This window comes from Sebastes fasciatus, chromosome 7, assembly GCF_043250625.1.
Source record: "Sebastes fasciatus isolate fSebFas1 chromosome 7, fSebFas1.pri, whole genome shotgun sequence".
NCBI lineage: Eukaryota > Metazoa > Chordata > Actinopteri > Perciformes > Sebastidae > Sebastes > Sebastes fasciatus.
This window is the reverse complement of record NC_133801.1, coordinates 6,957,893-6,985,814: the sequence shown is the minus strand read 5'-3', so window position 1 is coordinate 6,985,814 and position 27,922 is coordinate 6,957,893. Positions and strand designations below refer to the sequence as shown.

The 27,922-nt window shown below is 41.6% G+C and overlaps 1 protein-coding gene across 2 annotated transcripts in view; it reads left to right on the top strand.

Moving 5' to 3' along the window:
* LOC141771235 (calsyntenin-2-like) overlaps positions 1 to 27,922 on the top strand; it is a 269,674-nt gene extending 241,752 nt beyond the window's left edge. The window contains exons 11-17 of one of the 2 annotated variants that reach the window (XM_074641282.1): positions 3,615 to 3,763; positions 11,110 to 11,321; positions 17,208 to 17,378; positions 17,573 to 17,718; positions 19,111 to 19,234; positions 22,823 to 23,004; positions 23,787 to 27,922. In XM_074641282.1, the coding sequence (XP_074497383.1) occupies positions 3,615 to 3,763; positions 11,110 to 11,321; positions 17,208 to 17,378; positions 17,573 to 17,718; positions 19,111 to 19,234; positions 22,823 to 23,004; positions 23,787 to 23,993 (1,191 nt within the window). In that variant the 3' untranslated portion in view covers positions 23,994 to 27,922. Of the gene's footprint in view, positions 1 to 3,614; positions 3,764 to 11,109; positions 11,322 to 17,207; positions 17,379 to 17,572; positions 17,719 to 19,110; positions 19,235 to 22,819; positions 23,005 to 23,786 lie in introns of both variants that reach the window. The other variant, XM_074641281.1, reaches the window with a different exon arrangement.

Below are 27,922 nucleotides of genomic sequence, written 5' to 3'. Positions count from 1 at the left end.
ATTTTCTGTTGCTGAATACTCTACTACATCTCAGAGGTAAATATTGTAGTTTTTACTTCACTACATTTATCTGACACTTTTTATATAAAAACATGTGATACATGATGCAGTACTATACTACTAAAATACACAGTAGTATACAAAGTATCTAAAATTAACCCACAATAACAAACTACAATATTAAAATACTCACACATGTATTTGTTAGTGATAAAAACAGAATGAAATGATATGTGCAATATCTGCAGAATGAGTACTTTTACTTTTGATATTTCATCTTGCTGATAATACTTCTGCACTTTTATTTAAATAACATATTGTAATCAGGACTTTAACTTGTAATGGAGTATTTTTAGACTGTGTTTATTCTACTTTTACTAAAGTAAATGATCTCATCCACCACTGCATTTTGTACATTAAGTACATTTTGCTGAGAATACTTACACACTTTTACTGAAGTAATGTTTTTAATGCAGGACTTACTTGGAGTGGAGTATTTTCTCAGCGTGGTATCAGTACTTATACTGAAGTAAAGGATCTGAATACATCTTCCACCACTGGTGTACACATTTTGACACAAAAGCACTTCTTTAAATCACCACAACTAAATCACCAGTTGGCTTCCTTGAAACCCGTCAGACACCCCACAACCCCCCAACACTTTCACCAGCTCAGCTAATCCATCTCCCTGCACTGTGGAAGATAGAGGGCAAACAAGATGGATAGGGCTTTGTGTAGACTCAAAGTCGGCCCCCTGCCCACCCATCCTCATCTCCTTTAAGTCTTTTTCTATCTTCCTCATTCACTTTTCTTCTCCCTCCCTTCGTCCCTCCTGCTGCTCTTTCCATAGAGCTCCCTATGCAGTGGTACTTGCCAGCCTTTTGAGAAGACAAGGTGGGGACGAGGAGAGAAGAGGGCCTCTCTAGAGCTGGCGTAGTTTATCTTTTCAGAGCGATTTAATTTTCTTCATAGCCGCACACTCGTCTGGCTCCCATAAGTCCACGGGAGGCTTAAGGACAGCATTTAGCCAAGCAGGTGCAGCGCTGGCACAGCACAATCAGAGGAGAATAACAGGGAAGGAAGGAAAGACGGAGGGAGGTTGAGGCAGATAGACAGCAAGGATAGTGACAGAGAACAGAAGATGAGAGGAGACGGCGTAGAGAAGGGAAGGTGTGAAGGGGAAAATGACAGGGGAGAGGGAGCGCATGGAGAGCCCCATGGAGTGCTGAAGTACTGTCACCCTGCTACTGAGAGACAGTTTTAGGAAATGGGAGACACTCAGTGCAGTTCTAGCAGGAGACCACTAAACCCTCTTTAAAGAAGGAAGAGCCTCAAATCCCTACCATCAAACCCTGCAGGAGAGCACACACCTCTGTCAAACGTACTTGTGAGGAGAGTCTGCCGAGTATTTTCTAACCTCTTTTCTTCATGTTTTAGAACCATTTACAACAAAGTACACACATACTCCTATTAGGGATGCTAATTTTTGAATAACCGACCCTCGTTAACCGAATATTAACCGTTAACTGACAACATTAGAGTGTCGCATGCAGCGGTGTTATTTTTAGTTCCTAACAAGCCGCCCAGCTGCAACGAAAAGCCAATGCACAAACATGTTAAATACATCATTTATCATCAGCTGCAGCGTATGCGCAAAACAGACAACTAAGTCCCCGGTTCACCCGTCCGGCAGAGTTACTGTAGCAGCCATGATGCTGCGTGTATTGTCCCAGTAAGTCTCCATAGCATCATTTAGTTTAGCTGCGAGGTTATCAGCTGTGTGTCTGCCTGGCGTAACGTTAGCGAGTGGCCGACAAACCGTGTGTGTGTTTGTGCTACGCAGCTGTAGCGTTGCTGGTGGCTTCGTGCTCGCCATTGTCACACACATACGGTCTGTCAGCGTTAGCGAGTGTGTGACAGATCGTGTGTGTGTGTGTGTTGGCGGTGAGTGTGCGGTTGTCGGTGGTGTTATAGCTGTGAACGTAGCAGTGCAGTGTGTGAACATTTTATTTGTAGGTGAATAAATGTTACAACTCCTCCAAGCCAACTTCCTGTATCCTGCAACAGCGGCTCAGACTCACTTAAGGTAGACCAGCTATTCTCCTTTAAGTGACGAGCTGCTCCTCTGAGTTTTGCTCAGCTTTTTAGCTATTTTTTAACATTTCTTTTAACCGTTTAACTGATAGCGTTAATCGGTTAAAATTCTTAATGTCGGTTAAACGGTTAATTATTTACATCCCTAATTCCTATTATAGTATACTACTATTTCCCTTCCTGTTGTCTATGAAGCCACTGCTTTCCATTGATTTCTGTACAGTATGAAAATCGAATTGCATATGCCTGAGACTACCTTAAAATAGGTGATCATCACAGCAAACATCAGATCTGTTGTTTTTAGTCAAAGTGACATTGCTGTTTCCTGGTAATGCAGTCGAAACATGATGTTCACTTTGATGGATTACCTGATTTTAAGCAAGTTTAAAGTCTCAGCAAGCTCAGGTTGATACTACTGTGTTGTGAAATGAATAGAAATCAATGGCTGACTGGAAGGTAGGTAAAATAAAATTAACTTTGGAACTTCTAACCCAGGGGTGCCAAACTTATTTTAGTTCATCCAGCCCAATTTGATCTGGACCAGTAAAACCATTGCATAATAACCAAACAACTTCTTCAAATTTGTCCCTTTCTTTTAGTGTAAAGAAGAACAAGTACATTCTGAAAATGTTCACAATAAATGAACAATGCATTTACCAAATGGATGATGAACAGTCTGAGATGTCTCGCTGATCTCTCAGCTACGACTAAATACAGACTGCTGTTTCCTCAAACCTGCCAACAATTCATTTTTCTTCTCTGGTCTCAGTTGTCTTGGCAAGTTCTTGTATTTTTCACCATGATGAGTCTGAGATTGCCGCCAAATATTATATTCCTTGAGCACTGAAAGGTGCTGTGAACACACCAAGCACGCTGGCTTCCCATTTACCTCTGTGAAGAAATAGGAACTGGTCCATTTTTCTTGGAAAACTCAACACTGTCCAATATCTTCTTTTTGTCATTTTCCACCGGCGGCCCCTGCATGAACAGTAGCCTACGCTTGACACTGGTGTGTTGTAAGCATGCAGGATTTATAATATCGAAAAATGTGAATTAATGACTTCTCTGCAATTTTCACACTTTGCAAAATCATCCAGTGTCTGGTTTTAATCTCAATGTGATTTCCTAGTTAAGTAAAGGTTATATATATATATATATATATATATATATATATATATATATATATATATATACAGTTAATATATATTTGAAACCCCTGTTTTAACCATTGCAATTACATAGCCAAATTAAGTAAATCCTGATGTCTTTACCTCTTGTTGATGTTAAATGTAGGTGTTTTTGTGATAGATGTATTAGACTTTAAAGCTGCAGGTTAATCTGTCCATGTCCTCTCCTGTCTGAGAGTCAGTTTGTGTTTCTTTCAGTTCTTATATGCACTGATATTCTGTCCATATACCAGACACTAGACGAATCAACAGCATCTCAATTGGAAGTGATTGAGTGCAGCTATAAATGGCTCAGCTCTCTTTCCATCTAACATCTGTTTCCTCTTTCCGTAGTTCCACTTTAATCCGGCCCAGTCTATCTTGGTAATGGAGGGAGAGGACTTGGAAAACATGAACGCTGCTGTGAGGAAAGTCTCCTACATAAACTCTCGTCAGTTTCCCACACCAGGCATCCGACGTCTGCACATCTCCACCGCCGTCCAGTACGTACCGACTCTTCTTTGTTTCCTTTAGTCCTCTCATATTGTCCCGGTTTCTCTGTTATACCTCTCCCAGGTATGAGGAGTGTTAACCCACCTCGACACATCTGTTAAGACAACACAGTAGATATCACAGTGTGACTGATACGTAATTCCCTCCTCATTGCATTGCATTGATCCCAACCTCTCGCGCTCGCTGTTTCTCCTTTCCTCTGCTGTCACTTTCCTTTTCCTTTTTAATACACCATTTCCTGTACGCTGTCGCCACCGGGGCCAGTTTTTACATTTTCATGTCATGTATTAATAATTCTGCCTGGATTTTGCTAGTGGAATGAGAGAAAGAGAGATGCAAAAAGAGAGAGAGGGTGTGTGAGGTAGAGAGAGAGAGAGAGAGAGAGAGAGAGAGAGAGGAGCTGGCGGGTAAAACAGCCTCCTTCGGCGGGTAACCATTAAAATTCATGATTGTTTTAAATATATGTAGACCCCCGCAGTGCAGCCCTGGGATTTAGCTCCCCGCCCTCCTGTTGGGTTCGATGCACGGCCGTGGGCCCGAGAACTTCCAACTAACACAGCAGAAGTGAGCGAGTGTGTGTGCGTGCATGTTGGTGTGCGCGCGCTGCTCAGGCTGCTGGTGATGACGCAGAGTCATCTCAGCTAGCGGCGCACCGATTATCAAGGAATACATTATGCTAATGACGGCTAAGCTTGCGTCATTGCTAAATGTTGTTTAAATTAAGTTTTTCTCTCTCGCAGACTGCTGACTTGTCTGCTAGTTGCCATAGCTGTGTGCATGCCCAAGCGTGCATAACAGCGTGAATCACAACTTGCGGATATGTGTGGCAAATGTGTGAGAGGGCATCCATTCAAAAACATGTGTAGAGGCTCATTGAGGTGTACTTTAGCTTCCAGTTTATTTTTATACTCGAACATCCAGAGGAGACTCCAGTGGAAAAAAATCCTCCTCAACTAAGTTAGTTACGCTGAGAGCCTGAAACATGGCCTCCTGCCACAACACAGAATAAACTCCCCTCGCTGCTACAGACAGTATCGCTCCTCACTAATACCCAGTGATGTTAAATATTTCCTGCCGAGGCAATTAAACTTGTTTCTTGCTGACGTCTAGCAACGGCAATTACTGCAGGCGGCGAGAAAATAATTAAGGAAACAGCGCTAATCTTAACAACAACCCTCGTGGACTGCCCTGTTAAATTTCTTCTTTGGGACAAACTTCCCTCATGGAGAGTGGTTTAGAGATTGTGCTTACAGAATAGATATACACCCGCAGATACAGAGTGTGAAATACCATATATGCTCTATATTCTTTTGAATTGATGTGGAGTTTCAATTTCTGAGAGGCTTCCCCAGCCCCTAGTCCAGGAGAGGCTTTCACATATACATGAAAATGCTGTGAGCTATACAAATGCAATAGTATTCATGTATTTTATTGTATTGTATCTTATTTTGTTGTATTGTGCTGCACTGTGTTGCCCTGTAGTGCTTGCTGAAGCATTGTATTGATAATATTTCTAATTTGTAACAACCTGCCGAGGGACTACAGATGAAAATGAGCTCTCTAGCTAACTCTGGCACAAAATGTTTACTGTCCCTGGTAAATAAATAAATCAGGATAGTAGGTGGATTTTGACTCACCAATGGTCCATAGGTTGCACCTTTTTCTAAAAGGTAGGCTACTATCTGCATTTGAAGAAAATAATATCGAAAATAATAAAACAAAATCTTAAAATGTGTATTGTTGCACCTTCAGCGTACAAACAATAATCTGAAGTGTACACTTGCATGTAATGGGTCGGATACAAATCCCTAAGGGAAAAACTAGAAAATTAGTATAATTATATACTCAGACTAAAGGAAAAGATAATAGAAATCTGACACATGACATACTGCACATGTATATAGATATAAACTTACAAAAGCAACTTTGCTGCTACTGAGAGGAAATGCAATCACTGCGTATTATCACAGGTGCAGAGACAGTAAATCTGCATGATTAGAAAAAGATTAGATTTTATGAGAAGCATTCACGAGGGTTTGTATTTATGATATTTCCTGGCTCTCTGTGCTCCAGCACCAGATGAAAGGGATGAATCATAAATTGGAGGTAAAATGTGTGATTAACAGGGTAAATATTTTCAGTCATGTCTGAGAGAATAGCAGACCCCTTAGGGATTTGTATCCTACCCATTACATGCAAGTGTACACTTCAGATTATTGTTTGTACGCTGGAGGTGCAACAATACACATTTTAGGATTTGTTTTATTATTTTCTATATTATATTTATACTACACAGCTTTGCTCAGGAAAAATAAATGAGATCTATTAGTTTCACCCCCCATTGAGCACATAAAAAACATAAAGGACTTTGTTGTTGCTACAAATGTTGAAAGTTCAGACTGCTGAATCATCCCTGTCTCACTGGAAGGCCTAAAGTATGAATAGTGCGACATTACAAAGACATTCTGTGTCATGAGGACGCATTTTAGGCTACCATGCAACAAAACTATAGTAACGTCTGTTGTTAGGTTTAGGACAAACATCATGGTTGGGCTTAAAACAAGTACGTAAACTACTGTAAGCAAAATACGTACGGAAACAACGTAACATGAGTACTCGCTTTTTATTCTACGTCAGTAGCTCTGAAGAAAGCATATTTACGTGGATGCTTTTACATTGCAGTCAGTACAGACTACATGGCGTACAAATGACACGCCAAATGCTCTTATTGCACGCTAAATACCTTGTGCATTATCGTGGCATTCATTCGCCTTTTACTGCAAACAGGCCAACTGAATGGACTTCATGTTGTCATGACCGTGTAGCAATAGAGAGTGTGTCTGTGACCAGTGTGCAACTTGTGTTTTACAGCAGGAAGTCCGTGTGTAGAGTCTCGTTGATAACACGGGTGATTTAACTTCCAATTTGTTGTTTTTAGTACTTCATCTAGAACACACACCAGCTGAAAATATTCTCTTCATCTGAGTTAGTTTCGCCGAGAGCCTGACTCATGGCCTCCCGCCATAACACGTCAGCAAGTGTTAAAACCCCCCGACTTCCCTGGACAGTATCGCTCCTCGCAAATAAACAGAGATGTTAATTAATTCCTCCAAATGTGATTAAATTTGTTTCGTGCTGACGACTAATAACTGCAATTACTGCAGGCATCGAGAAAATAAAAGTAACCGGCGCTAATCTTTGCAGCAGCCCTTTTAGGCTCCCTTGTCATATTTCTTTATAATTAAGTTGGACTGGCTCCAGGTTTTTTTTTTGGTTTTTTTCAGCTCGGCAGGCCCACGCAGCATCCGTCTCCCTGCATCGCTGAGTTTGTATCTCCCACTGCTCACAACAATGGCTTAGTGCCCGAGCAGCGAACAGACACACACCGCCGGCTGTGGCCGCAGGAAAGATAAGGAGAGATTACACGATGCCCCGAAACCTGTTTTTGTCTCAAAAATGTGGCCTCAGACAACTGACTGCGGAGGATTAGAGACAATAGTTAAGTTTCCAACCAGCTGTCAGGCAAAGTTTCAGGGAATTTTTTTCTTTTAGTATTTCAAAAAACTAAATGTGAATTTACTTTTTTTTCCATCAGATGAGTTAAAGCCAGTAAGTAAGCTTCCTGAATGTAGAATGAATCATGTCTTTCAATAACTTGTCACTACTATGATAGTGTCTCTAATCTATCTAAAGAACAAAAGGAAGAAAAACTAAAAATGTGTAATTTTAAAATACATCGGCCGATGGCAACACCTGAGGGGGATTGATCCTTTCGCTGTAATATTTATAATAACGATAATAATTGAATGATATTTCAACTTTACCCAACTTCTGGTCTGTCATGTGATCAGCAGCACACAATCTGTCAGCTCAATATATTTACCGTCTAGTATTTGAGTGTGAATTCTGAGTGTCAAATTTATGCTCTACCTGCCCTCAGTTCAGTGCCCTCGAAAAGGGCTTCAATTGAATGAAAAGTTTCTGCTAACAACACCACAATGTGTCATATTTTAAAGAGGCGAAAATTACATTTTTGTGACTCTACAGCTATAAGTGATGATACAAAGTGAAGTTTTTCTGCTCTCTATAGAGTACACCATTGAGTGTCTATTATCTATTAACTTACGTACGCTAGTTATGTAACAACGAGACATTTTTTACGTGACAAACAAATTCCAGGTGAGCTACCGGGGCGCCCCAAGTATGTTTGTTACGTAAGAAAGGTCCGGTTGTCAAAGGCTGAGTCCATACTGCACCTGACCAGGGGTTCGAATCCGAACAATGGCACTTTGCTGCATGTCATCCCCTCTCTCTCCCCCTTTCATAACTATCACTTATTTTAACCCAAACCACGATCTAACCCTAAACCTAACCAAGTAGTTTTGTTGCGTAAGTAAACCTAAAAACGAAGTAAACCTGCGTTGGAAGGAAGTTTATTTTGAAAAGCGACTGTGTGCATGTAACAAGCCAAAACAGTATGTTTCCTGTGAACACAGAAGTTTATTTTGAAAAAAAACACTATACATGTAACGAGCGAAAACTCACACGCCGTCCCTTACACTTCCAAAACTGATGCTAGAGGGGTACAGTACCTAGAGCGTCAAATAGTTTGAAGCGTAGGGCCATGCACCAAGTGTCGGTATTTGACAAGTTGATAGTGAGAATGTGTTGGTTTAAAAATGCCCCTGACTCGTACAACCCCAAAGGTAATTTTGTACCTGGATGAAAGCGATATAATAAGTCAGACTAAGCAAATATTTTACAGAAACTTCTCATACACATCCAGTATCCAAAGCCACTTTTTAAATATGTTTGCTTTGACGTTCAGACCAAACCGACGCCTTTTTACTGCTGTTTCCTTTCAGTTTTTCTAATTCTATTCATAGAAATGCATGTAAAACCTACCCAGCTAGAGATGGGAACACATACGGGAATTCATCATATGGATTTATGCATTGCTGCATAGTTTACATCAGAATGTACGTGAGAAAATATAGGATGCGTAAAAGCTGGAATCTTATAGCCCAGGTTTCCAATGCAGGGAATAAGCTTGTTATGATTTCTTGCTGTAGCTGGTTACAGAAGGGAGAGAAAGCATTGATGTCCCTCCCACTGACAGATGTTTGTGTGCTTGAAAGGCCTTCGGTGAAATGTAAAAACAAAAATCGGGTTGTTTGTTCAGCTTTCACGGCTTACACCATCACCACCCTCAATACTCCCCCCTTCCCCTCCTCTCCTCTCTCTCTCCCCCTCTGTCCTTTTGTCATTTTAGTGTCTCTTGTTTTCCATTTGATTGATGTGTAATCTGCAGTCTTTACGCTGTGCGTATGTGTGCATTAACCGGTGCATCAGAATGGCTTTGAGTCAGATGTCTGTACTCATTTATGGCCAATCTGTGTGTGTCTGCTCTCCCCTGTGTGGCTGTGTTGTGAGCTCACAGCCGGCTAGCTCAGGTCCTACAGAGAGACGATACGTGTCCGTCTATTAAAGTTTGCCGGTGGATGCTGTGCATTTAAACACATGCTAGCACACGCTGACAGGCAGGCAGGGAAGCAGGCGTGCATGTATGAAAACACAGCAGGCTCACTGCTGCAGGTCTGTCTGCTGCCTGAGCATCGACAGAGCGCCGCGGTCTGGTTTTATCAGCTTTTAGTGCAGCTAAGAATTCCTGTTAGTGTTGATACGCTGTATTAGCTGCTGTAATGTTCAACTGTTTCACATCCTCATGCTGAATACTTGTTACTTAGAGACAGAGCTATTTTATTTGATCTTCCCCAAGTGCTCCTCTGTGCCCTCAGTCACCCCGTGGTGCTGTGTATAAACTGGATGGTCCTTATGTAAGACCTTCTCTTTGCTGAACAGGGTGCAGCCATGTTGAGTGAAATCAGGATGAAAATAAAGAAATGCACTTGGCGACGCTGTTATACACTCACGAAGGGCAACTTATCCGTGGGAGACGGCCTACTTAGAAGATTGTGGTCAATGTCATGGTATTGTGAAAGGTTTCAGTAATATTAGTCACCGATGAAAAAGGATTTTATCCTCTCAGTGTAATTACCACTGAAATAAACTTTATTTGGGTTCTTAAGAAGAGGATGCCGCTGCTGATTAGCATATGAGAAATGAGACAGCAGGCTATTAAAGGTGCATGGTGTTGATTAAAACATAAAAAAAATGAACAAACATTATCAACAGAATGTGAAGAGGTTACAGTGCAAAGACGTCATGTATTGTGTTGCAGAGATATCTACTTAAATGAGCATACTAACCAGGTAGCCCCAGCCCGTCCTGTCTGGTAATAACACTTGCTCCTCGAGAGGCTATAGTGAGTCACTGTAGCGTCCAGTCTGCCCTCATGACAGGAAGAAGTAGAGCTGGCCCGAGGGCCTGTCACGCTGAAGGTAGAGGGTCCATGTGGCACACGTATTTTTTTTTTTTTATTTAAATCCAAAGTGGCAGAAATGAGAAGACGATTTGTTTCGTCCTCGCCGCCACCAGGAGACTTTGCTGGGAAGAGGGCTGCTCTGGGAGACAGGCCTCTAGTTAGTGGATAGCTGTAGCAATTAGCATTCAGCCAGCGCAAACCCCAGTGCCGCAGCTCTGGGTCTAACCTCTCTAACGGCTGCAACAGAAAGTTTGCTGATCCAGCAGGGAGTTGAGCAGTCCCCCCGAGATCAGACCTCCGGCGCTGGGGTTTGCATTGGCTGAATTTGTATTAAAGCTCCGTGGCGGAGGACGAAACAAAAATACGAGTCATGTTCTTGTTTCTGCCACTTTGGTTTTAATCCAATTAACAAACTATTGAAATGTCCACGGACAGTTAGTGGCATAGTAAGAACAAAGAAGGCTGCCCTGAACTATAGGCTAATGCCACACGTGAAGATTATAAGATATCAGTGTTATTTTTACCGTCTGTAAGAGTTTCAACATGGCCGAATTTTGCGTATTCTTGCACTGCTGTTAGTTAGAAGTTCGCTTTTTTTATATAAGTGATGACTGTAAATTTAGATTGTATGGACCCAGCTTAAAGGTGAAAGGCTGACTGCCATTTGTTTGGAGCATGTGGCCAGATCTTACACATTGCACCTTTAACCATTAATTGGTTTTCTTAGGGAAGAAGTAAAAGTAAAATAGTTTACAGTACTTCTAAAACAACATCAGGAGATTAGTGTTTCTATTAACAGATTACAACACGTCCTTTCCGGTAAGCCTTTGCCGGTCGTAAAACATAAAGATTAAAGGAATAGTTTCCATCATTTCCAGCAGTGCCAGCTTGTTTTTCCCGTCTCAGTCTGTCATCCAGCTCTCACTCTCCTGCCTTTCTTCTCTTCTCCAGGTGTTTTGGTGAAGACACTTGTATCACCATCCCAGACATTGACGCGGTGGTGATGGTGCTGCAGCCCAGTGAGCCCAGGATAACCATCACTGGAGTGGAGAGACTGAATCGGCCGGCCTCCGACATCAGAGCGCCAGGAGGCACAGATCTGTTCCAGGACCTCCACATCAGCAGCACAGTCACCAGGGCGGACGCCACCGCACATAACACAGGTACGGACTATCACCCACAGTGGTAACTTCTGTGCTACCTGAGGCATTAATTTTAAGATACAGGTTATAAACTTGAAGCAAGTGAAAGAGAATCTATATCACCTTATTCAGCTTTAAACAATTTGACCATGTTCTGGTGAGAAGTTGCAACCCTTCAACCCTAAAAAGCAGTCGTTGGGAAGCCAGTGAGGGATCAGTTCCTTATTGCATGTGTACTTTTACAGGGTACTTTCAAACTCTTACTCCAAAAGTCTGAGTGTACCTCACAAAGTGGGACATAGGTACCTCCCTGCAGGTAGAAATCTGTCTTGGCTAAATATTTCAGCAGTTTTTCTATATTGATAATGTGTTCACTCATTCATGAAGTCCCGTAGCCGATGCGGTGCCACCTGTCTCACTATCAAAACAAACCTTCAGAGAAAGCTGAACATTGCATAACGCCTCATGAGACTGCGAATCAACAGCAGCGGGTGTTTCTTTCATCTGCACGCAACTGTGAACTCTAGAAAACAAAAGTTGTGTTCTCACACTCTCAAATCCTGTTGCTTGGTGGAAATAAAGGTTATCAAAACTCCAAGAAAGGAGTTACTAGTGAGTCTGTGCGATTCACAAGCATGAAAGTATTCAGATCTTTACTTGAGTAAAAGTATCAAAACACACAATACAATACAATAAGATCTTAAAGTAAAAGTTAGAGCATCTTTATCTTCTGTAATGTGATGTATTTCCAAATAATATATCAAATAGAATATGGGCTGGTACAGTACAAGAGGGGGGTTTAAATCAAATCCTCCAGATTTGATTGGATCGCTCAAAACTGGGCGTTGTTTAGCAAATACGGCGGCAAAATATGAAGCTGTAGAGTACAGTTGGCCTCCACCCACACCTTCCTCACCTGGTTTATTATATCAGTCAATGAATGAGACCTCAACCACATTGCTGAGATCTAAATACACACCTCTGACCCATGATAACACTCATCAGGTGTGCTTTTGTGTGACGGCCAAGGTTAGCTAGTTGCCCCAAATCTCTTTCCATTTGCTTGCTATCAAATTGCCCCAGTGGCCTGAACATCACCCTGTTAGACTACTGTTAAAAAGGAGATCTCTGTAAAACTGTTGACAGGACACCTCCATGTGCAAACATAATCTCTTGCGAGTAGTTTTCATTCAAGTGACTGGGCTCCGATATCCAGTTCTCACAGTATATTACATCCAGGTTAGGTTAGGTTATCTTTATTGTCCCACTAGGGGAAATTAGTTTTGCAGCCAGGTTTCCCCATACAAACAGAATACAAAAGACAACACCAATGACACATCAACACACTAAAACACAGAGCTAGAGCAGGGAAATGGAAATTTGTATGAAGAACACATATACATATATGCAAATGTACAAGGGAAGTGCAAATGTGCAGCCAGAGTGCTTTATGCCAGTGGTTCCCAAAGTGGGATCCAGGGGTCCTTGAGGGGGCTCCTGGGGGTTCCCAGCAAAAAAGGGAATAATTTATTTTCACTATAATTCCCACAAGAAAGTATCACAATGACAGAATCTATGACTATTTTGGTCATGGGTTTAATACACTTTCTGTAATAAAACATCTAAAAGCAAAAAATCCTATCAGATGGGGGACCCTGGGACAAGATGGTATGAAGGTTGGGAACCACTGATTTATGCAGTTGAGCATAATAATAGCACGTGGGATGAAGGAGACGTGGAATCTATTCATTTGGGTGCCCAATATATTGAAAAATAAATTGTAATGTTCGGCAGAGATAGTTGATCAATTGACACAAAGACACTGGATTAAAACTTAGAAAAAATGTTTTTATTCCACTGTGTCTTTAAAAGTATAAAAGTAAGTTTAGCAAAATGCAGCAGAATGGCTCAGTTACATTATTAAACATTATTATAATAAATGCATAAACAAGTGTTTTAATAATTTAGTTTGTCTACTTTATATACAGTTGGGTAGTTTAATATTCAACAATGAATCATTTCATTTTTTTAATACTAAAATGTAGTAAAAAATAGCATCAAAATTGATCTTGAGTACAGTACTTGAGTAAATGTGCCACTGGTTTGCAGCTTTATTGTAACACCCCATTGAGGAAACGTGCCCCCTCTCACCAGCAGTAATCTACAGTGTAAGCTGGAGCCTTCTGTTCCATGCAGCTCTGCTGGCTTCGCCAATATGTTGAGTCAATTTCCTGCTGCCGAGTCTCTCCACTCTGCTATCTGTCCCTGTGTGACTGCAGACCCCCTCCTGCTGAGTAAGACCTGCACCTACCACAAGACTGATTCTCGGCTCAGGGTCGCACCGCCTTGACCGGCGCCAAATGAGTATGACATTTAAATCCCGACGGCTCAAGTCTCGTCCAACGATCTGACCACCGAGGCGGGAACGGCCCGGCTCGGCCCCGGGCCCCCGACCGCTCGCAGCCAATTAAGAGCAGATAAGCAGAGCGAGAGGGAGGTTTTAGCCCTCCATTGTGTGTAATGCGCCGAAGGAAGAAGAGCAGAAAGTGGCATTGCTTCCAGGAGTCGGTGGAGCTCTTTCTGCTGGTGAAATAGAGACTGCAGCTGGGGGGAAGAGATTAGCTGGAAGCCAGAGAAAGACACAGTAATGGAAAGAAAGAGAGATGAGGAGAGAGAGTGTGTGTGGGAGAGGGAGGCGCGATGAAGTTCCATAATGAGCAGATTTTGTGTTCTCTCGGGGTTTAAAGGATTCCAGATAAATCCCATATTTCTTTTGCGAGGCATGCAGTAAGTTTCTTTTGGGCCCTGTTAATCAGCCCCTCGCCCTCCTCCATGCTTTGTCTCTCTCTGTCATTCATTTGTCTTTTTATTGAGCCTGCTCAGCACTGCCGCGTTCCTCTCTCCGTCTCACGCTGCCGTATCTTTTCAAGGCTCATTCTGATGCCTTTACTCAAAGTCAAGGTCATCAATTCTCTTCTCAACTCATCTTTAATGCTCAACATTTTGACCCATTTGCTTTAATGGTCATTTTCTTTCCTCTCTCTCTCTCTCTCTCTCTCTCTCTCTCTCTCTCTCTCCTCTTCTGCTTTCAAGTGTTTTCTTCAAGCTTCCATTTCAAGTGGCTTACCGAGTCTCTCTGCATCTCTTTTCTTTTCTTAGTAATTCTTTCTAGGGAGCCCAGCTCGATTTTTTCTTTTCATCCACCCACACTGTAGCTCTAAGATCAGGCTGCACACAAACTGTTCCTGGGACAGTCCTGCACTCAGGCTGTACTATTGGAGTGTACTAGCTTGTGTACTTGTACTTTTCGTATCAAAGCAGAATCTAACACCAAAGCACACGCTAGATTGAAGAAATAACTGGGACAAGCCTCAACTACAACCACAAATGGTTTGAAAACAATAAAACAATCCATAAATTGATTGGAAAAAGTACATAGTAGTAACATCTCTCAGCTCTGCCATTTCACCGCATGGTAACAGCATGTGGTCTGCAAATGTGAGGAATAAATCACATTGATCACAAGTATTTCAAAGTGAGACTATGTGGCATTTGCTGAACAGCGGCCACTTCCTTTTTATCTTGCTGTTTTACTTCCTAACATTTCAGCGACTTTACTGCAATAAAACTGAAACACACTCTACCCTATAATTGCCTTAAAAGGTGTTTTTCGCCAACGTTCTAGCAAGCATTTGCTCACTTATCGGCTACATCAGGCAGACAGAGCATTCGTTACCATTCATTTAAAGTTGTGTTTCCAGCCACCGGACAAATGCAAGTCCATTATTCACTACTTTTTCTGCTCTGCTTTGTTTTCCAACAACTCCTGAGGGGAATATCTGGCTCTTTAGCTGCTAAATGCTCCACTATGTTCAACAGCTATAGTCACTAACTGTGTCTGTTTGCTGCCGAGCAGATAGAGTACAGTGGATTTATCAGAGCTTTTTTTGTGTGCAGAAAACATCTGCCTGCTGCTGTGTAGAGCTTGCTAACCGTTCAATTCAAACTATGAGCTAACTTTCACTGAAAGCAACAACACCAAACCAAAGAGCACCAATGCCTCCATACACAAACAGTATCTTCTCTTCCGGAACTTTCTTTCTACTTGTTTTGCTCGCTCTTCCCCCGTTTCTCCACCTCATCTCTGCCTCCCCCCAGAGACCCCCGTCCAGACGCACACACCACATATCTGTCTTCCTCCATTGGGAAGCTGTTAAATGGGCAGAGCCGGTTCTCTCCCCAGGGAGCGTACAGTGAGGGAGAAGGCTGGCTAGCAGTGAGAGGTGGAGACTAGTGCTTAGCCCCAGCAGCCACCCAGCACCGCTGTGATGGGAGCTGTCTGAGGGGACTTGTTACTGCAGCAGCTGACGGCGCTGTCTGTGTTCAGAGAGGTGGCGAATAATTGGAGTCTGGGCGTAAAGGTGCAGGTGTGTTTTGTCCTGGACTGTTTGAATTATGGCTCTTCAAAGTGTTCAGGGGTTTCTCCCTGAAATGTTTGGGCATGGGAACAGACAAGTGACAGTCAAGGGTAGCCTGATTTACTTATTTTTATTTGTATCGTTTTTATTATTCTTAATGGTCTCTGTTTTTAATTTCTCTTTCCCTTTTTTATATTTTACCATCTGCTGTCCTTTTTATTGTCTAATTTTATGGTCTATCTGCATTTTGCTTTGTAAAGCACTTTGAGTTACATTTCTTGTATGAAAAGTGCTCTATACATAAAATTATTGTTATATTATAAGTATTTAGTGTATTAAGCCCTATTGGCTGGTATAGCATCTGTATTTCCTGTGGCGCATTTGCACGGGATAAGCAAAGTCTGTATTCTACTTGAATTTACTGGCATTATCCCCCGGATATTATGTCATCTCTTTATATTAAAATGATTATATTATATGGTATTTATATTTAATATTATAAATATCATTATGTTATATAGGCCTATTTATGTTTATATGAGACCTCTTGCTCCAGTGCTCGTGTGAATGAATCTCCATGCTGTGTAGCGAGATGAGCTTCCTGAATTCGCACCCAAAATGATGTCAAAACTTTAATTTATAATTGATAACGCAGACTGATCAGGAAAGAGGCAAAAAAAAAGGTGTGGAGAAAACAGAAAACCTTGCAAAACAATGTAAAAAAACAACCCAAAATCACAGAAAATGCCAGTTCGCAGGGGACTAATATTTTCACATGACCTCTTCCTTGTTTGGTGAAATATGGTATATATTTGCTGTGGAATTTTTACTTGACAAATTATGGTAGATTCAAAGGAATTAAGACCACAGACAACATCTGCAATTATTACAAATTACTAGAGGTACCCAGGTAATACTAATCCTGTGTGAATAGAGCTTTAGTTTGGTTCATTTGACATGAGATGAGAATTTAAGTAATCACACTGAGGTGCAGAAAAATTGGCTTCCAAGAAAACTGCAGCACAGTTCATTAGCAGTGAGAACATGTTCTCAACCAAAAATAGAAAATGACCCCAAATCCAAGTTTCTTTGCCAGCAGTTCCTCGTGTTGGAAAAGCCTGGAATAACGACATGAGGTGAGGGCAAACTGATGCTGATATTCTCTGATGTGTGTGTGTGTGTACGTGTGTGTGTGTGTGCGTGTGTGTGTGTGTGTGTATGTGTGTGTGTGTGTGTGTGTGTGTGTGTGTGTGTGTGTGTGTGTGTGTGTGTGTCTGCGTGTGCGTGTGTGTGTGTGTGTGTGTGTGTGTGTGTGTGTGTGTGTGTGTGTGTGTGTGTGTGTGTGTGTGTGTGTGTTGTGTGTGTGTGTGTGTGTGTGTGTGTGTGTGTGTGTGTGTGTGTGTGTGTGTGTGTGTGTGTCTGCGTGTGTGTGTGTGTGCGTGTGTGTGTGTGTGTGTGTGTGTGTGTGTGTGTGTGTGTGTGTGTGTAGCACGTCGCCCCGGGGTGCTGGAGGAGATCATTCATAACTTGGACTACTGTGACATCCTGGTGTTGGGGGAGGAGCTGAGGCCGGACCAGGAGTCCCTCGAACTGCAGCGCAGCGCTCTGCTCGGAAAACACCTGGACGCCACCAATTCCACCTCTGGCATGTCCATATATGGTAGGTTACTATGGTTACCACACCAAAGCTACATGTCGTGTCTTCTTGGTTAGCAAGATAACACTTCAAGGTCAACAACAACTCTATCATTGACACGTACATAGATTCACTTCAACCCTGTCTAAAAGTTATTTCTATCTTCCTCCTTATCTTTCTTGACAACTCTAACAACCACCTGCTGCCTCTCTCCTCAGGTGTGGACTCCATGTCCAACTATGAACAGGTGATCCGACAGGTGCGTTACTATAACTGGCGGCCCGAACAACTAACAGAGAGAAGGTTTCGCCTCACCTGCTCGGAGCTCAACGGACGCTACACCAGCAATGAGTTCAACCTGGAGGTCAGTGAGCACTACAGTAGAGCTTGTCTGATGTGGGATATGATGTAGATGAATCACTTCAGTCTTTATACAAGTAAAAACAGCAAACACTCACTGGTTCCTGCTGCACAAATGTGAGGATTCACTGCTGTTCTTTGTAATATATGACAGTTACCTGTAGGGGTGTAACGATACATCGATCTGGATTCATATATCAATGATGCAAAGTGAAAACATTGATACATATCGTCATCTTTAAGATACACCTTTATTTTGAAATTCCCATGGCACGTCTGTATCACCAGTTTCCGTCCAATTTGGTTGGACTGGACTGACAAAACATAGGTGGAAATAAAGATGCCAGATCCAAGTCACCCTCTCGCGCATTAAGACACATCTTTCAAGGACTCCTAAACGAACAGTAGTGACAATGGAAGTAAATGCCCTTAGGGCTGACGAGCAGCTCTAAAATAACAGATGACATTGCACAGATTTGCAAAAAATTAAACCATTTTCAAAAAACATTAATATCGCTTACGATGAGTCAGAAATAGTAATAACAAGTTGTCACTAGAGACAATGCTGCTTCTTACAACCAACTGGACCAAAGTGCTGGAACTGGCAAAGTAGCTGAGCTGAGCTGAGTCAGCTCAGGTGTCTGGCAACACTTTCACTCTGAGAGCAAATTTAAAAATGAACCGCAGTAGGCATTTCCAGTTTTCACCCTTAGTGGCAAAACATCTTTTGGAAAATAGCAACTGAAACATGACAAATTCTACAGTATGTAAAATATGCACAAATGCACATAATGAATATGAACATAAAATGATTATTTCCAACCATGTTAATGTGAATCTTTCATTTAAATAGTGCACCTTCAACAGCAGTTAGACACACCGACGCAGCCTGGCTCAACATATCAAAAGAAAGCACACTGAACACTTCACCTCCTCCTTGAACCGCTCTACGGTGAATCTCTGGAAGGCAGAAACATCCACACACACTCCACCTGTTATACACTGTTTCTTACTTGATGATGTGCCAAAATCAGCTCAGTGTGTCAGCTAACCGCTGTTTGTTTCTGTCCCTGGTCTGAACATAGTTTGACTTATTCATACATTCGCTGTTTCACTAGATGTAGTTTGGACCTTGGAGGGTGTCGATGAATCTAGTTTACATTTAATTTCCTGTATTGAGCTGACCCCGTCCCCCAAAAGGCATAAATACATTACATTACATTCCCATTTCTCCTGGCTTCTCTCTCTCTAAACTTTATTCTAGTCTAGAATATATCATGTGGATGAGTCAAGGCAAGTTTAGGTATACAGGTGGGAGGCTGAATGGACAGGAATGTAAAATAACTGACTTTTACCTTCCATAACCGTCACTTCTGCTTCATCTGTTCCCAACCAGGTGAGCGTACTGCACAGTTCAGAAGCAGGGGCGCACGTCAATCACATGGTGGCCCCGCCTCAGTACATGCAGGTGGTCCACCATCCGTCCATGATTCAAGACCTGTACCCCAGCCACAGCTCAGGTAAGAAAAACACTCTCTTAATTCCTTTGAAAACAAATGTATTCAGATTAATTTGCTTTTCTTATTTCATTTGTCCCGTTCTTATCCTCTGGCATATTAATATCCCATCCTGTCAGGTCAGATCACATCACATTACACGGAGATACAGTATTATACCAGCGGGAGCTACAGTGGAGTGAGGCAGACATTTTTAACAATCTAAAGCAGAGGTGCTCAAAATGTGCCACAAGAGACCCATTTCTGTCTTTTTTAAGGGGGGGACAGGGGATATTTAGGGGGAGATAGCAGGTCAGCAGTAGATGTCACATAGAAGTGGTGTACATCATCTGAAAGCTGGGAACCTGGAGATTAATTTGAGATGACGCTCGGAGCTCAGCCGGCGAACCTGCGGGTCTCACAGGGTTAACACATTTCCACACTGTCACAGGATCATATGGTGGGTGGATTAAGTGAGTGATATTTATATTTCTAAAAACTTCAGGACTATGGTCACACCAAACATTGTGTATTAAAGGGCGTAGTGACACTGATGTTTAACTACATAAAATAATCATTTGCTGAGGAGTCTAAGTGTTTTTACTTTGACTTGGCACTGATCTACTGTGTGCACGAATCGCTTCTCCAGTTTATCTCCAATGACTTTATAAACGTCACTATTTTTGTGGACTTTATATAGCAAATTCTGTATGTTCTCTTCGGCCCAGATGTCAGGCAAACATCAGACTTCTGCAGAAGTCCAGGTCAGTCCTCTCCCACTCATGTTAACCTGTCGTTGACCTGTGTCCATCTCAACAAATGCCCAGACAGGCAGCCTGCAAATTGGTTTGCTTGGAAACGGTCTGAGACCACCTCTGATTACTGCGTTCACAACTGCTCAAGCGAACCGCACCTGAGTTTGATTAAAGTGGACTAAATGTTGGCTTGTGAAAGTGCCCTTAGACACTGTCGTAGATGTGAGTTAGTGATGCATAAAGATGTTACTTGAACGGGGAGTTTGTTTTAAAAGATCACATATGACGGCACTACCTGTGTTAACATAATTCTGGAGAATATAAGTGTGACAAGATGTCGAGGATGACTTGACAAAACACTGATGGGCACTTGGACACCTGACAGACGGACGGACGGAGAAGTGCTGAGAATCAGACCCAGGAGTTTATTGCTAACCACTGAGCCACAGCTGTAAAAAAAAAAAAAAAAAAAAGAAAGTGAAGGTTTTTTATGTTAGCTATCCATCCCGGGGTAAACACCGCAAGATCCAAGGGAGCATTCGGTTTAGCTTTCTAGTTTGTTTATCGTTGTGTTCATCTGACTGCTGCTCTCACACAGCGGTCCCCCGTGATAGAGAGCAGCGGCGTAAAGGGCCCCTCTCAAATGATGCTTATTCCCCTCCCTCGGCGCATATGAGTGATCTGAAGTAAACGGAACATGGTGAGGAGGAGAGACATTGGTCTTAATCTACCACACCACATTTAATTATTCATCAGACTCTAATGGATTCTACTTAGAGTCCTGGAGAGTTCAGTGGCCAATGCTGCTAACAGCCCAGAGAGTTGGGAGTGTGTGAGTGTGTGTGTGTGTGTGTGTGTGTGTGTGTGTGTGTGTGTGTGTGAAAAGGAAAGGAGGTCAGAGGAGCAGAGAGGGTGATATAAACGTACGACATAAAATACAAAATAAAAAGAAGATTTGCATTTGTAGTTTCAGACATGTGTGCGTTTTTGTAGCACATGGAAATGTTCCACATGATATGGTATATGTAGAGTACACAGTTAAAGGAAAACATCAGTGTGTATGTGTGTGTGTGTGTGTTTGTGTGTGTGTGTGTGTGTGTGTGTGTGTGTGTGTGTGTGTGTGTGTGTGTGTGTGTGTGTGTGTGTGTGTGTGTGTGTGTGTGTATGTGTGTGTGCACTCATGCAAACACTCATCCAAGTTACTCTAAGGGGCTGCATGAAGCTTCGCTTAGAGGAAGATCAAAGACCGTGGATTTAGTGTGAAAATCTGGGGAACTAGACTGAATCAAATGATCATCTGAAGAGTCCTCTGTGAGTCTGACTCTCGTTAAACACACACACACACCAGCAGGGACTAGTGGAGAGAGGGCAGGCACAGAGAAGTTGTGTTATTTCAGCCGGCTGGAGATCAGAGCAGAAGAGAAACATTTTAGATCAAGAGAAATCCCTCAATGTATGTTGTGGTTATGCTACTAAACAGGGCTTATGATACATCTTTGCAGCCGTGTATTGCACTGGGACCTTAATTAAATGTGGTTAAGGTTTTTTAAGTATATTTGAAACACTCTGTAGCTTACACACAGCTATCAGTTACATTCATCCTGCTTTTTTTTTTAGCTCTTATTTGTCTGAATCCACCGCGGAAGGCCTTGGACACAGAATCAACTAAAAGTTTAAACGTGTTATACAGTGGCAGCCATGAGCGTTAAACTGAGCTTGTGTTAACCACAGACCTTATTTCAGACATCTAACTAAAAACCCATTGACTTTCAGACGAGGGAATCGGAAGTGCTAAAATGCTAACTCATTTCCAGGTTTTAGGACTCATTCCTGGAGCTCTCTATAAATTCGTCGAGGTAGAATTTATGGCTGAGCTGTTGATATATCCTCACATTTCTGGCAGTGTCACAATTTTGCCCAAGGACACTTCAACATGTGGACAGGAGGTCCTGCAGATAGAAACAGCCAGTCCTGAGATTAGTGGATGATCCCCGAGTCTAAGTTTTGACCTGATGACTGAAGTCAGGGGACGACTGACGTTATTACAATCCATCTTGAGTAGAACATGAACGTCTGAACACCAATCAATCAATAGTTGTTGAGATATTTCAGTCTGGACCAAAGTGATGGACAGACAAGCAGATTGACATCCCCAGAGCTATGCTGCTAGCATGGCTAAAAAAAGAGAAGTATTGATCAGTTTTGGCATAGAAATACACTGAAAACAGGCCATTGTTGCAACAAAAAATGGCATTACAGTATAAGAATGTCACTAGGCCGTCACAATAATTAAAGATCTCAATCATCATCTTATTTAAAGTTTAAAAGGGCCTCTCAAACAATAACATGAGAAAGAAAAGAAGGCAATCAATATCCAAGACACCAGATAATCATAAAAACAGTTGAGAAGAAGCCTCAGCTACAAAAAACATGAGATAACAACAATGATTCATCTTCAACCAGGCTGGTAAGCGTCTGTTATAACTGTGGGTGAGGAGTTTGAAAGACGTGGGCAGTGTTGTTCTAAGATGGAAAGATGCTATTGAGTTGCATTATGGGATAGAGGGCCTCTTTAAGTGTTTGAAAAGTATGAATACAAAAACGTATGATCCGACAAAATGATTCTTGCCCTCTGGCCTGTTGAACGTCTTCTAACCAAAACATTTTTAAAGAATAAAGTGAGTCCCAAGTGGACAACAGTGTTTCTGTTGGTTTAATGTTTTTAGAAAATGTATATTCAGCATATGGAGTGAGGCAATTTACTGCATAACTGCATTGCTTTCTCCTGCTCCTTTTTCCAAGAGTCGGTCTCTTCCTTTCCTCTCACCTCCCGCTCTTCTCTCCTTGTTCTCAGCAGTGCCGAGCGCCGCAACCGTGGTGATCGTGATGTGTATCGCCGCTCTGGTGGTGGTTGTGGTTCTGGGCATCTACCGCATCCACCTGACCCACCAGCAGGAGGTCAAGCTGGCAGAGACGACTAAAGAGGCAGACGCGAGCTGGGACGACTCGGCTCTGACCATCACGGTCAACCCGATGGAGGTAGGAGGGCGGGGGATCGGAGGAGGAGAATATGGGAAATTAGGGGATAAATAAAATGTATTAATGACTGGAATATGTACAAAAGAAAAATAGATGCTCTGCTTTCACATTAAAGGATAAATTATTATGATTTCCTTTTTTTTAAAATTGATATTTGTGTCCAACAGTTTGTTATAACATTAAGATTACAATATATTTCTCAGGACGTTTTCCAATTATAAACACTCCCCTATCCACCCATCCAACTCACCCTATATCTCCATGACTAAATAAATAATAAAGATATTAAGCAGCAGTACTGTACAAAGACGTTAGTTTATCAGGAAAAAATAAACAAATAAATGAATAAAATAAAATTAATTAATTAATCAGTTGACATTTGCTGTGTGTGATGTGAGATCAGTTCTTGGTAAATTATTATAATTTATTTATTATTTTATTTGTGTCCAACCTTTTGTTATAACATGAAGGTTACAAGACATTTCTTAGGACATTTTCATAATAAATGATACAAACAACAGTACAATACAGAGGTTGGTTTTTCAGGAAAAAAATAAACAAATAAATTAGAATTTAATTTTAATTAATTAATAATAATAATGATAATAATAATAATAATAAAAATATATAAATAAATAAATATAAATAAATTAAAAAATTAAAAAGTGGAAAAGACAATGGGGATTATCAGTTGATGTGAGATCACTTCTTGGTAAATTATTATGATTTCTTTGTTTTACTACTAATTTCTGATTATTTAGTTTGCATATTTCTCACCACAGAACGTGAAGGAGCCGCAGGCTGCAGAAGAGGAGGCCAGCGAGGAGGAGGAAGAAGAAGAAGAGGAGGAAGATGACGAGGAGGAGGAGGATGACATCACCAGCGCTGAGTCAGACGACAGCGAGGAAGAAGTGGACGTCCAGCTACCCAGGATGCAACGCCCGAGCAAGAAGGGCCAAAACTGGGACAAAACAACGATATCGTATTGAAACACACATTCACAGTCACTCACACGCACACACATTCTGCAACACCTCAAATCAGATGGTTGAAACAAAAAGACTTTATGAGATGGTGATGCTCTAAAAATGAGGTAATATCTCCCCCTACTGGAAGACTCCACCGAAACACACACAGTGCAATGATTTAACCTTGTCAGAAAAACCTCCCGTTTTATACAGCTGGTAAGAAATAATACGACACTAAAACTGCTCGTCAATCATCCGTCTTAAAAGGACCGTTCGCCAAAATTAGGTCATCCCCTGAGAGCTGTTACTCTCTCCCATTACAGTCTGCACCACAACTCATTTTGTCAATGAAACCCGGCACCATACATTCAGTTTGATGTGTTCCACAGTGAGATTTCTGATGTCCCATGAAAATGCAAAACAGTCTTTATTTAAGAAAACTGAGTTGCAAAAGTAAAGAAACTGACTATTTTTGGTTTGTATACTTCATGTTATTTATCAGTCTTTAAGGCAAAGCCAGGTGATTTTACAGAAATAGCATATTTTCAATGGCACTCAAAAACAACAAAAAAAAAAACGACGATCTGTGTGTAGTCATGGTGAACTAGCCGAGGGGTCTGAGTTCTGGGTTTTTGGGAAAGACAGAGGAGTCTCCTTGTACATTTTTATACGCTTCTTTCTTGTAAATATTGAGTCTAGTAGGTGACCCCCCCCCCCACCCCACCCCACTCCCTAACACCACTTTCTCCACCCAGAAACCCTCCTCTCCACCTGTATACAGCACACATGCCACCTCTTCATATGTATGTACCCTGATCCCTTTAGCCTGCAGGAGTCCTCACTGAACCGACCCCTCAGTCCTTTGTGTGTGTTTCTAGCTCAGTGTTCAGATCATTCCAGCTGACTGCGACGGGTTGGGTTTATTTAGGATGGATGCGCCACTGCCTTCATAGAGACTGGGTCAGTTAAAGCTGCACTAGGCAGGATGTTCATGGAAAGAGATGCCGGTCTTATACATCATAATCACACAGCAGGGACGCGAAAGAGAAGAGAGTCCCTTCACTACTCATATATAGTCCACAAGACTTGCCCTAATTAAATGTTAGTCTCAGGTGTGGTCACAGCAGAAGTACTCACTGAAAGACGGCTACACTATTGACATCACCATCTCACTCATACTAGTCATTAATGCTGCATTGCAGAGATGTAGACACAGAAATTCCGACTCTCTTAGAGGGAACGTGCTGTGGAGCTGTCCCTCGACAGACAAGAAGGAAAGTCAATAGATGCAAATATCACCATTAGAGCCTGACTAACCAATACTGGATTAGTGAGGCCAATATCAATATCATTAGTTGACTTTAAAGGTCCAGTGTGAAACATTTAGGAGGATCTATTGGCAATAAATGGAATATAATATTAATAACTATGTTTTCATTAGTGTATAATTAGCCGTTTTATATCTACATACGGAGCGGTTCCTCTTCACGGAGTCCTTCATGTTGCACCACCATGTTTCTACAGTATCCCAGAACAGACAAACCAAACACTGTTAAATTTTCGGCCAGAGTCGATAGCGTTACTCGCTCTGAAGTTAACCTCCGTCACTCCACTCAGCCGCTGGGAACCAAGACACGGGGAACCTCTGTAGGTCTTGAGGAGCTGCAGCATTTATTCACCACTCACTTCCCGCGTACAGGCTGCAATCTGCAACCTCACCGCTAGATGCTGCCAGATGTTACACACTGGTCCTTTAAACAAGGTGATCATTACATACATTTGTTGTTATTTTTACATAAAAAGATTGCATAAATGTAAATTATAAGGATCCTTTAAATCTGGTCATCAGAGATAATATATAATATAATATAATATAATATAGAATATATTGGAGCATTTTACAGTTGAAAAAAGAAACTTCTAAACACTAACAACAAATACAACAGAAAATGTTAAAGATAAAAGTAAGGCTCAAATTATGTAAAAATGCAGCCTATATTTATTTTTATTATGTAATTAATAAGAACTAATATATAGAACTATAATGAATGATTAAAGCTGCGCTAGTCATTATTTTTATGTTAACAACGTAACATGAAATGAAGTGTCACTCGTAGTAACGAACCCGCAGAGTTATCACCAACTCTGCAGTTCCCCCTCACCTCCACGGAGCTTTTTAATGTCTTTCACCTCATTGTTTTGGTGTTACAACTCACAACTTTAATGTTTTGGTTCAGTCTCTTATCAACCTCATATCCAGTAGTATCAATAGTATCCGCTCAGCACCAAACAATGGACGTGGTGAACACAGTGGAGCATTTAAGAGCTTAATGCGTCTATCAGACCAGAGCTAAAAGGGGAGTGAAGCTGCACCCGATTCGACCATTAAATAGGCGTTATCAGACGCTGTAATTACCATTGATGTGGGTCAGTAGAGGCCTACTACGCCTACTATGTTGTAAAAGTGAAAACGAGACTTAAAAGCAACACGTTCTAACATGTAAAACTGAATAAAACGTCACATTTTAAACACTAACAAAAAAGCTTCTTTAGGTTTAGGCAACGAAAACACTTTGTTAAGTTAAGAAAAACATCCTGTTTTGGCTTAAAATACCGTTATTACTCGTTTTCACTTTTACAACGTAGTGTTCAATCCATTGACACCGACCTCCACTCCATATGGAGTTTCGTGCCATCTATACTACAGCGACCGACTTCCACATCATGTCATAATTACTACGGTCGCTAGAGTTCGCTGTCGTGTTCTTTTATACCTTAATTCGGGGATCTACCATCTGAATAGATGATAAAACCTACTAATGGGTGTAGTAGGCCCCTATTGCCCCACATCTATGGTGCTCATAGTGAACTATAACGCCTATTTAATAGCCTGACAACAATATTGGACTTACATTCACCCAGGTGGCCAGAAACACAACTCCATAGCACACACTTTAAAAGCTACACCACATCACTTTTATGTCCATAAAGTACACTTTTTTTGCAATTTTCATGATAATAGTCTGTACTGTAAGTAGCTAGGCTAATGCTGCCAAATATCAATGGCACAAAATTAGCTGTCCCATGTGGAAAAATACTGTTAAATGTACAGGAATGCACAGAGATGTTACACTTAAACCTGCAAGAAACTTTTCCAACTTCTGACCTTGAATGAAATGCAGCATTAATGAAAGACTTGTAGGTCTAGAGGTGATGTCACGTTACATAAATCCCACTTCATTAGCAGCAGTCGGTGCCACCGAATTGCGAAGTTGCCGGGTGCAACTTTGAGATAAAAGGCGACAGAGAGGTGAATGCATTCGGCAGTGTCACATTTATCAGAAAAACCCAGTCGAAGGTTTCCTCACCTTGAAGTGAAAGGGCATTAATCTGTGGCTGTGGCCATCCTGAATCCAGTCTGTCTGTAACGTTTGATAGCAAAGAGTCCACAAACAGCAGAGAGTTTAGTTACATGTGACACGTGTGTGTAGTGGCTGACGTCTGCCACAGATAAATCAAAGTCACAACCACTGGAAAGTTTCCTCCTCTAACCTAGTGAGCCTCTGACAGCTGTCCCGTGGGCGTAGCTGCTGGGAGAACCTACTGTATGTGTATACTGTAGCTCTATGTTCATGTAAAGATCTCATATGTTGTTTAAGAGTTTTCCTCATCTACTGTGACACTGTTCTTGTGACGTCACCTCCCTCCTTGCAACCCCCCCTGGACCCTTTGGTGGATTTTGCATCGGCCCGAGCCCTAATGTTGTCCTGACGTTTGTTTTAGAAGAGGAGGACGGTGAAATTAACATGGAAACCTTGTAAAATGTGTAAAAGTTTTTTGTTTTTTTTTCCTTTGTTTTTTTCTCTGGACTCTTTGGTCTGTTTTTCTTTGGAATGGTCACTACAGCACTTTCTGTAAATTGGCCAATAAAAACTTGTTTTGGAAATCTA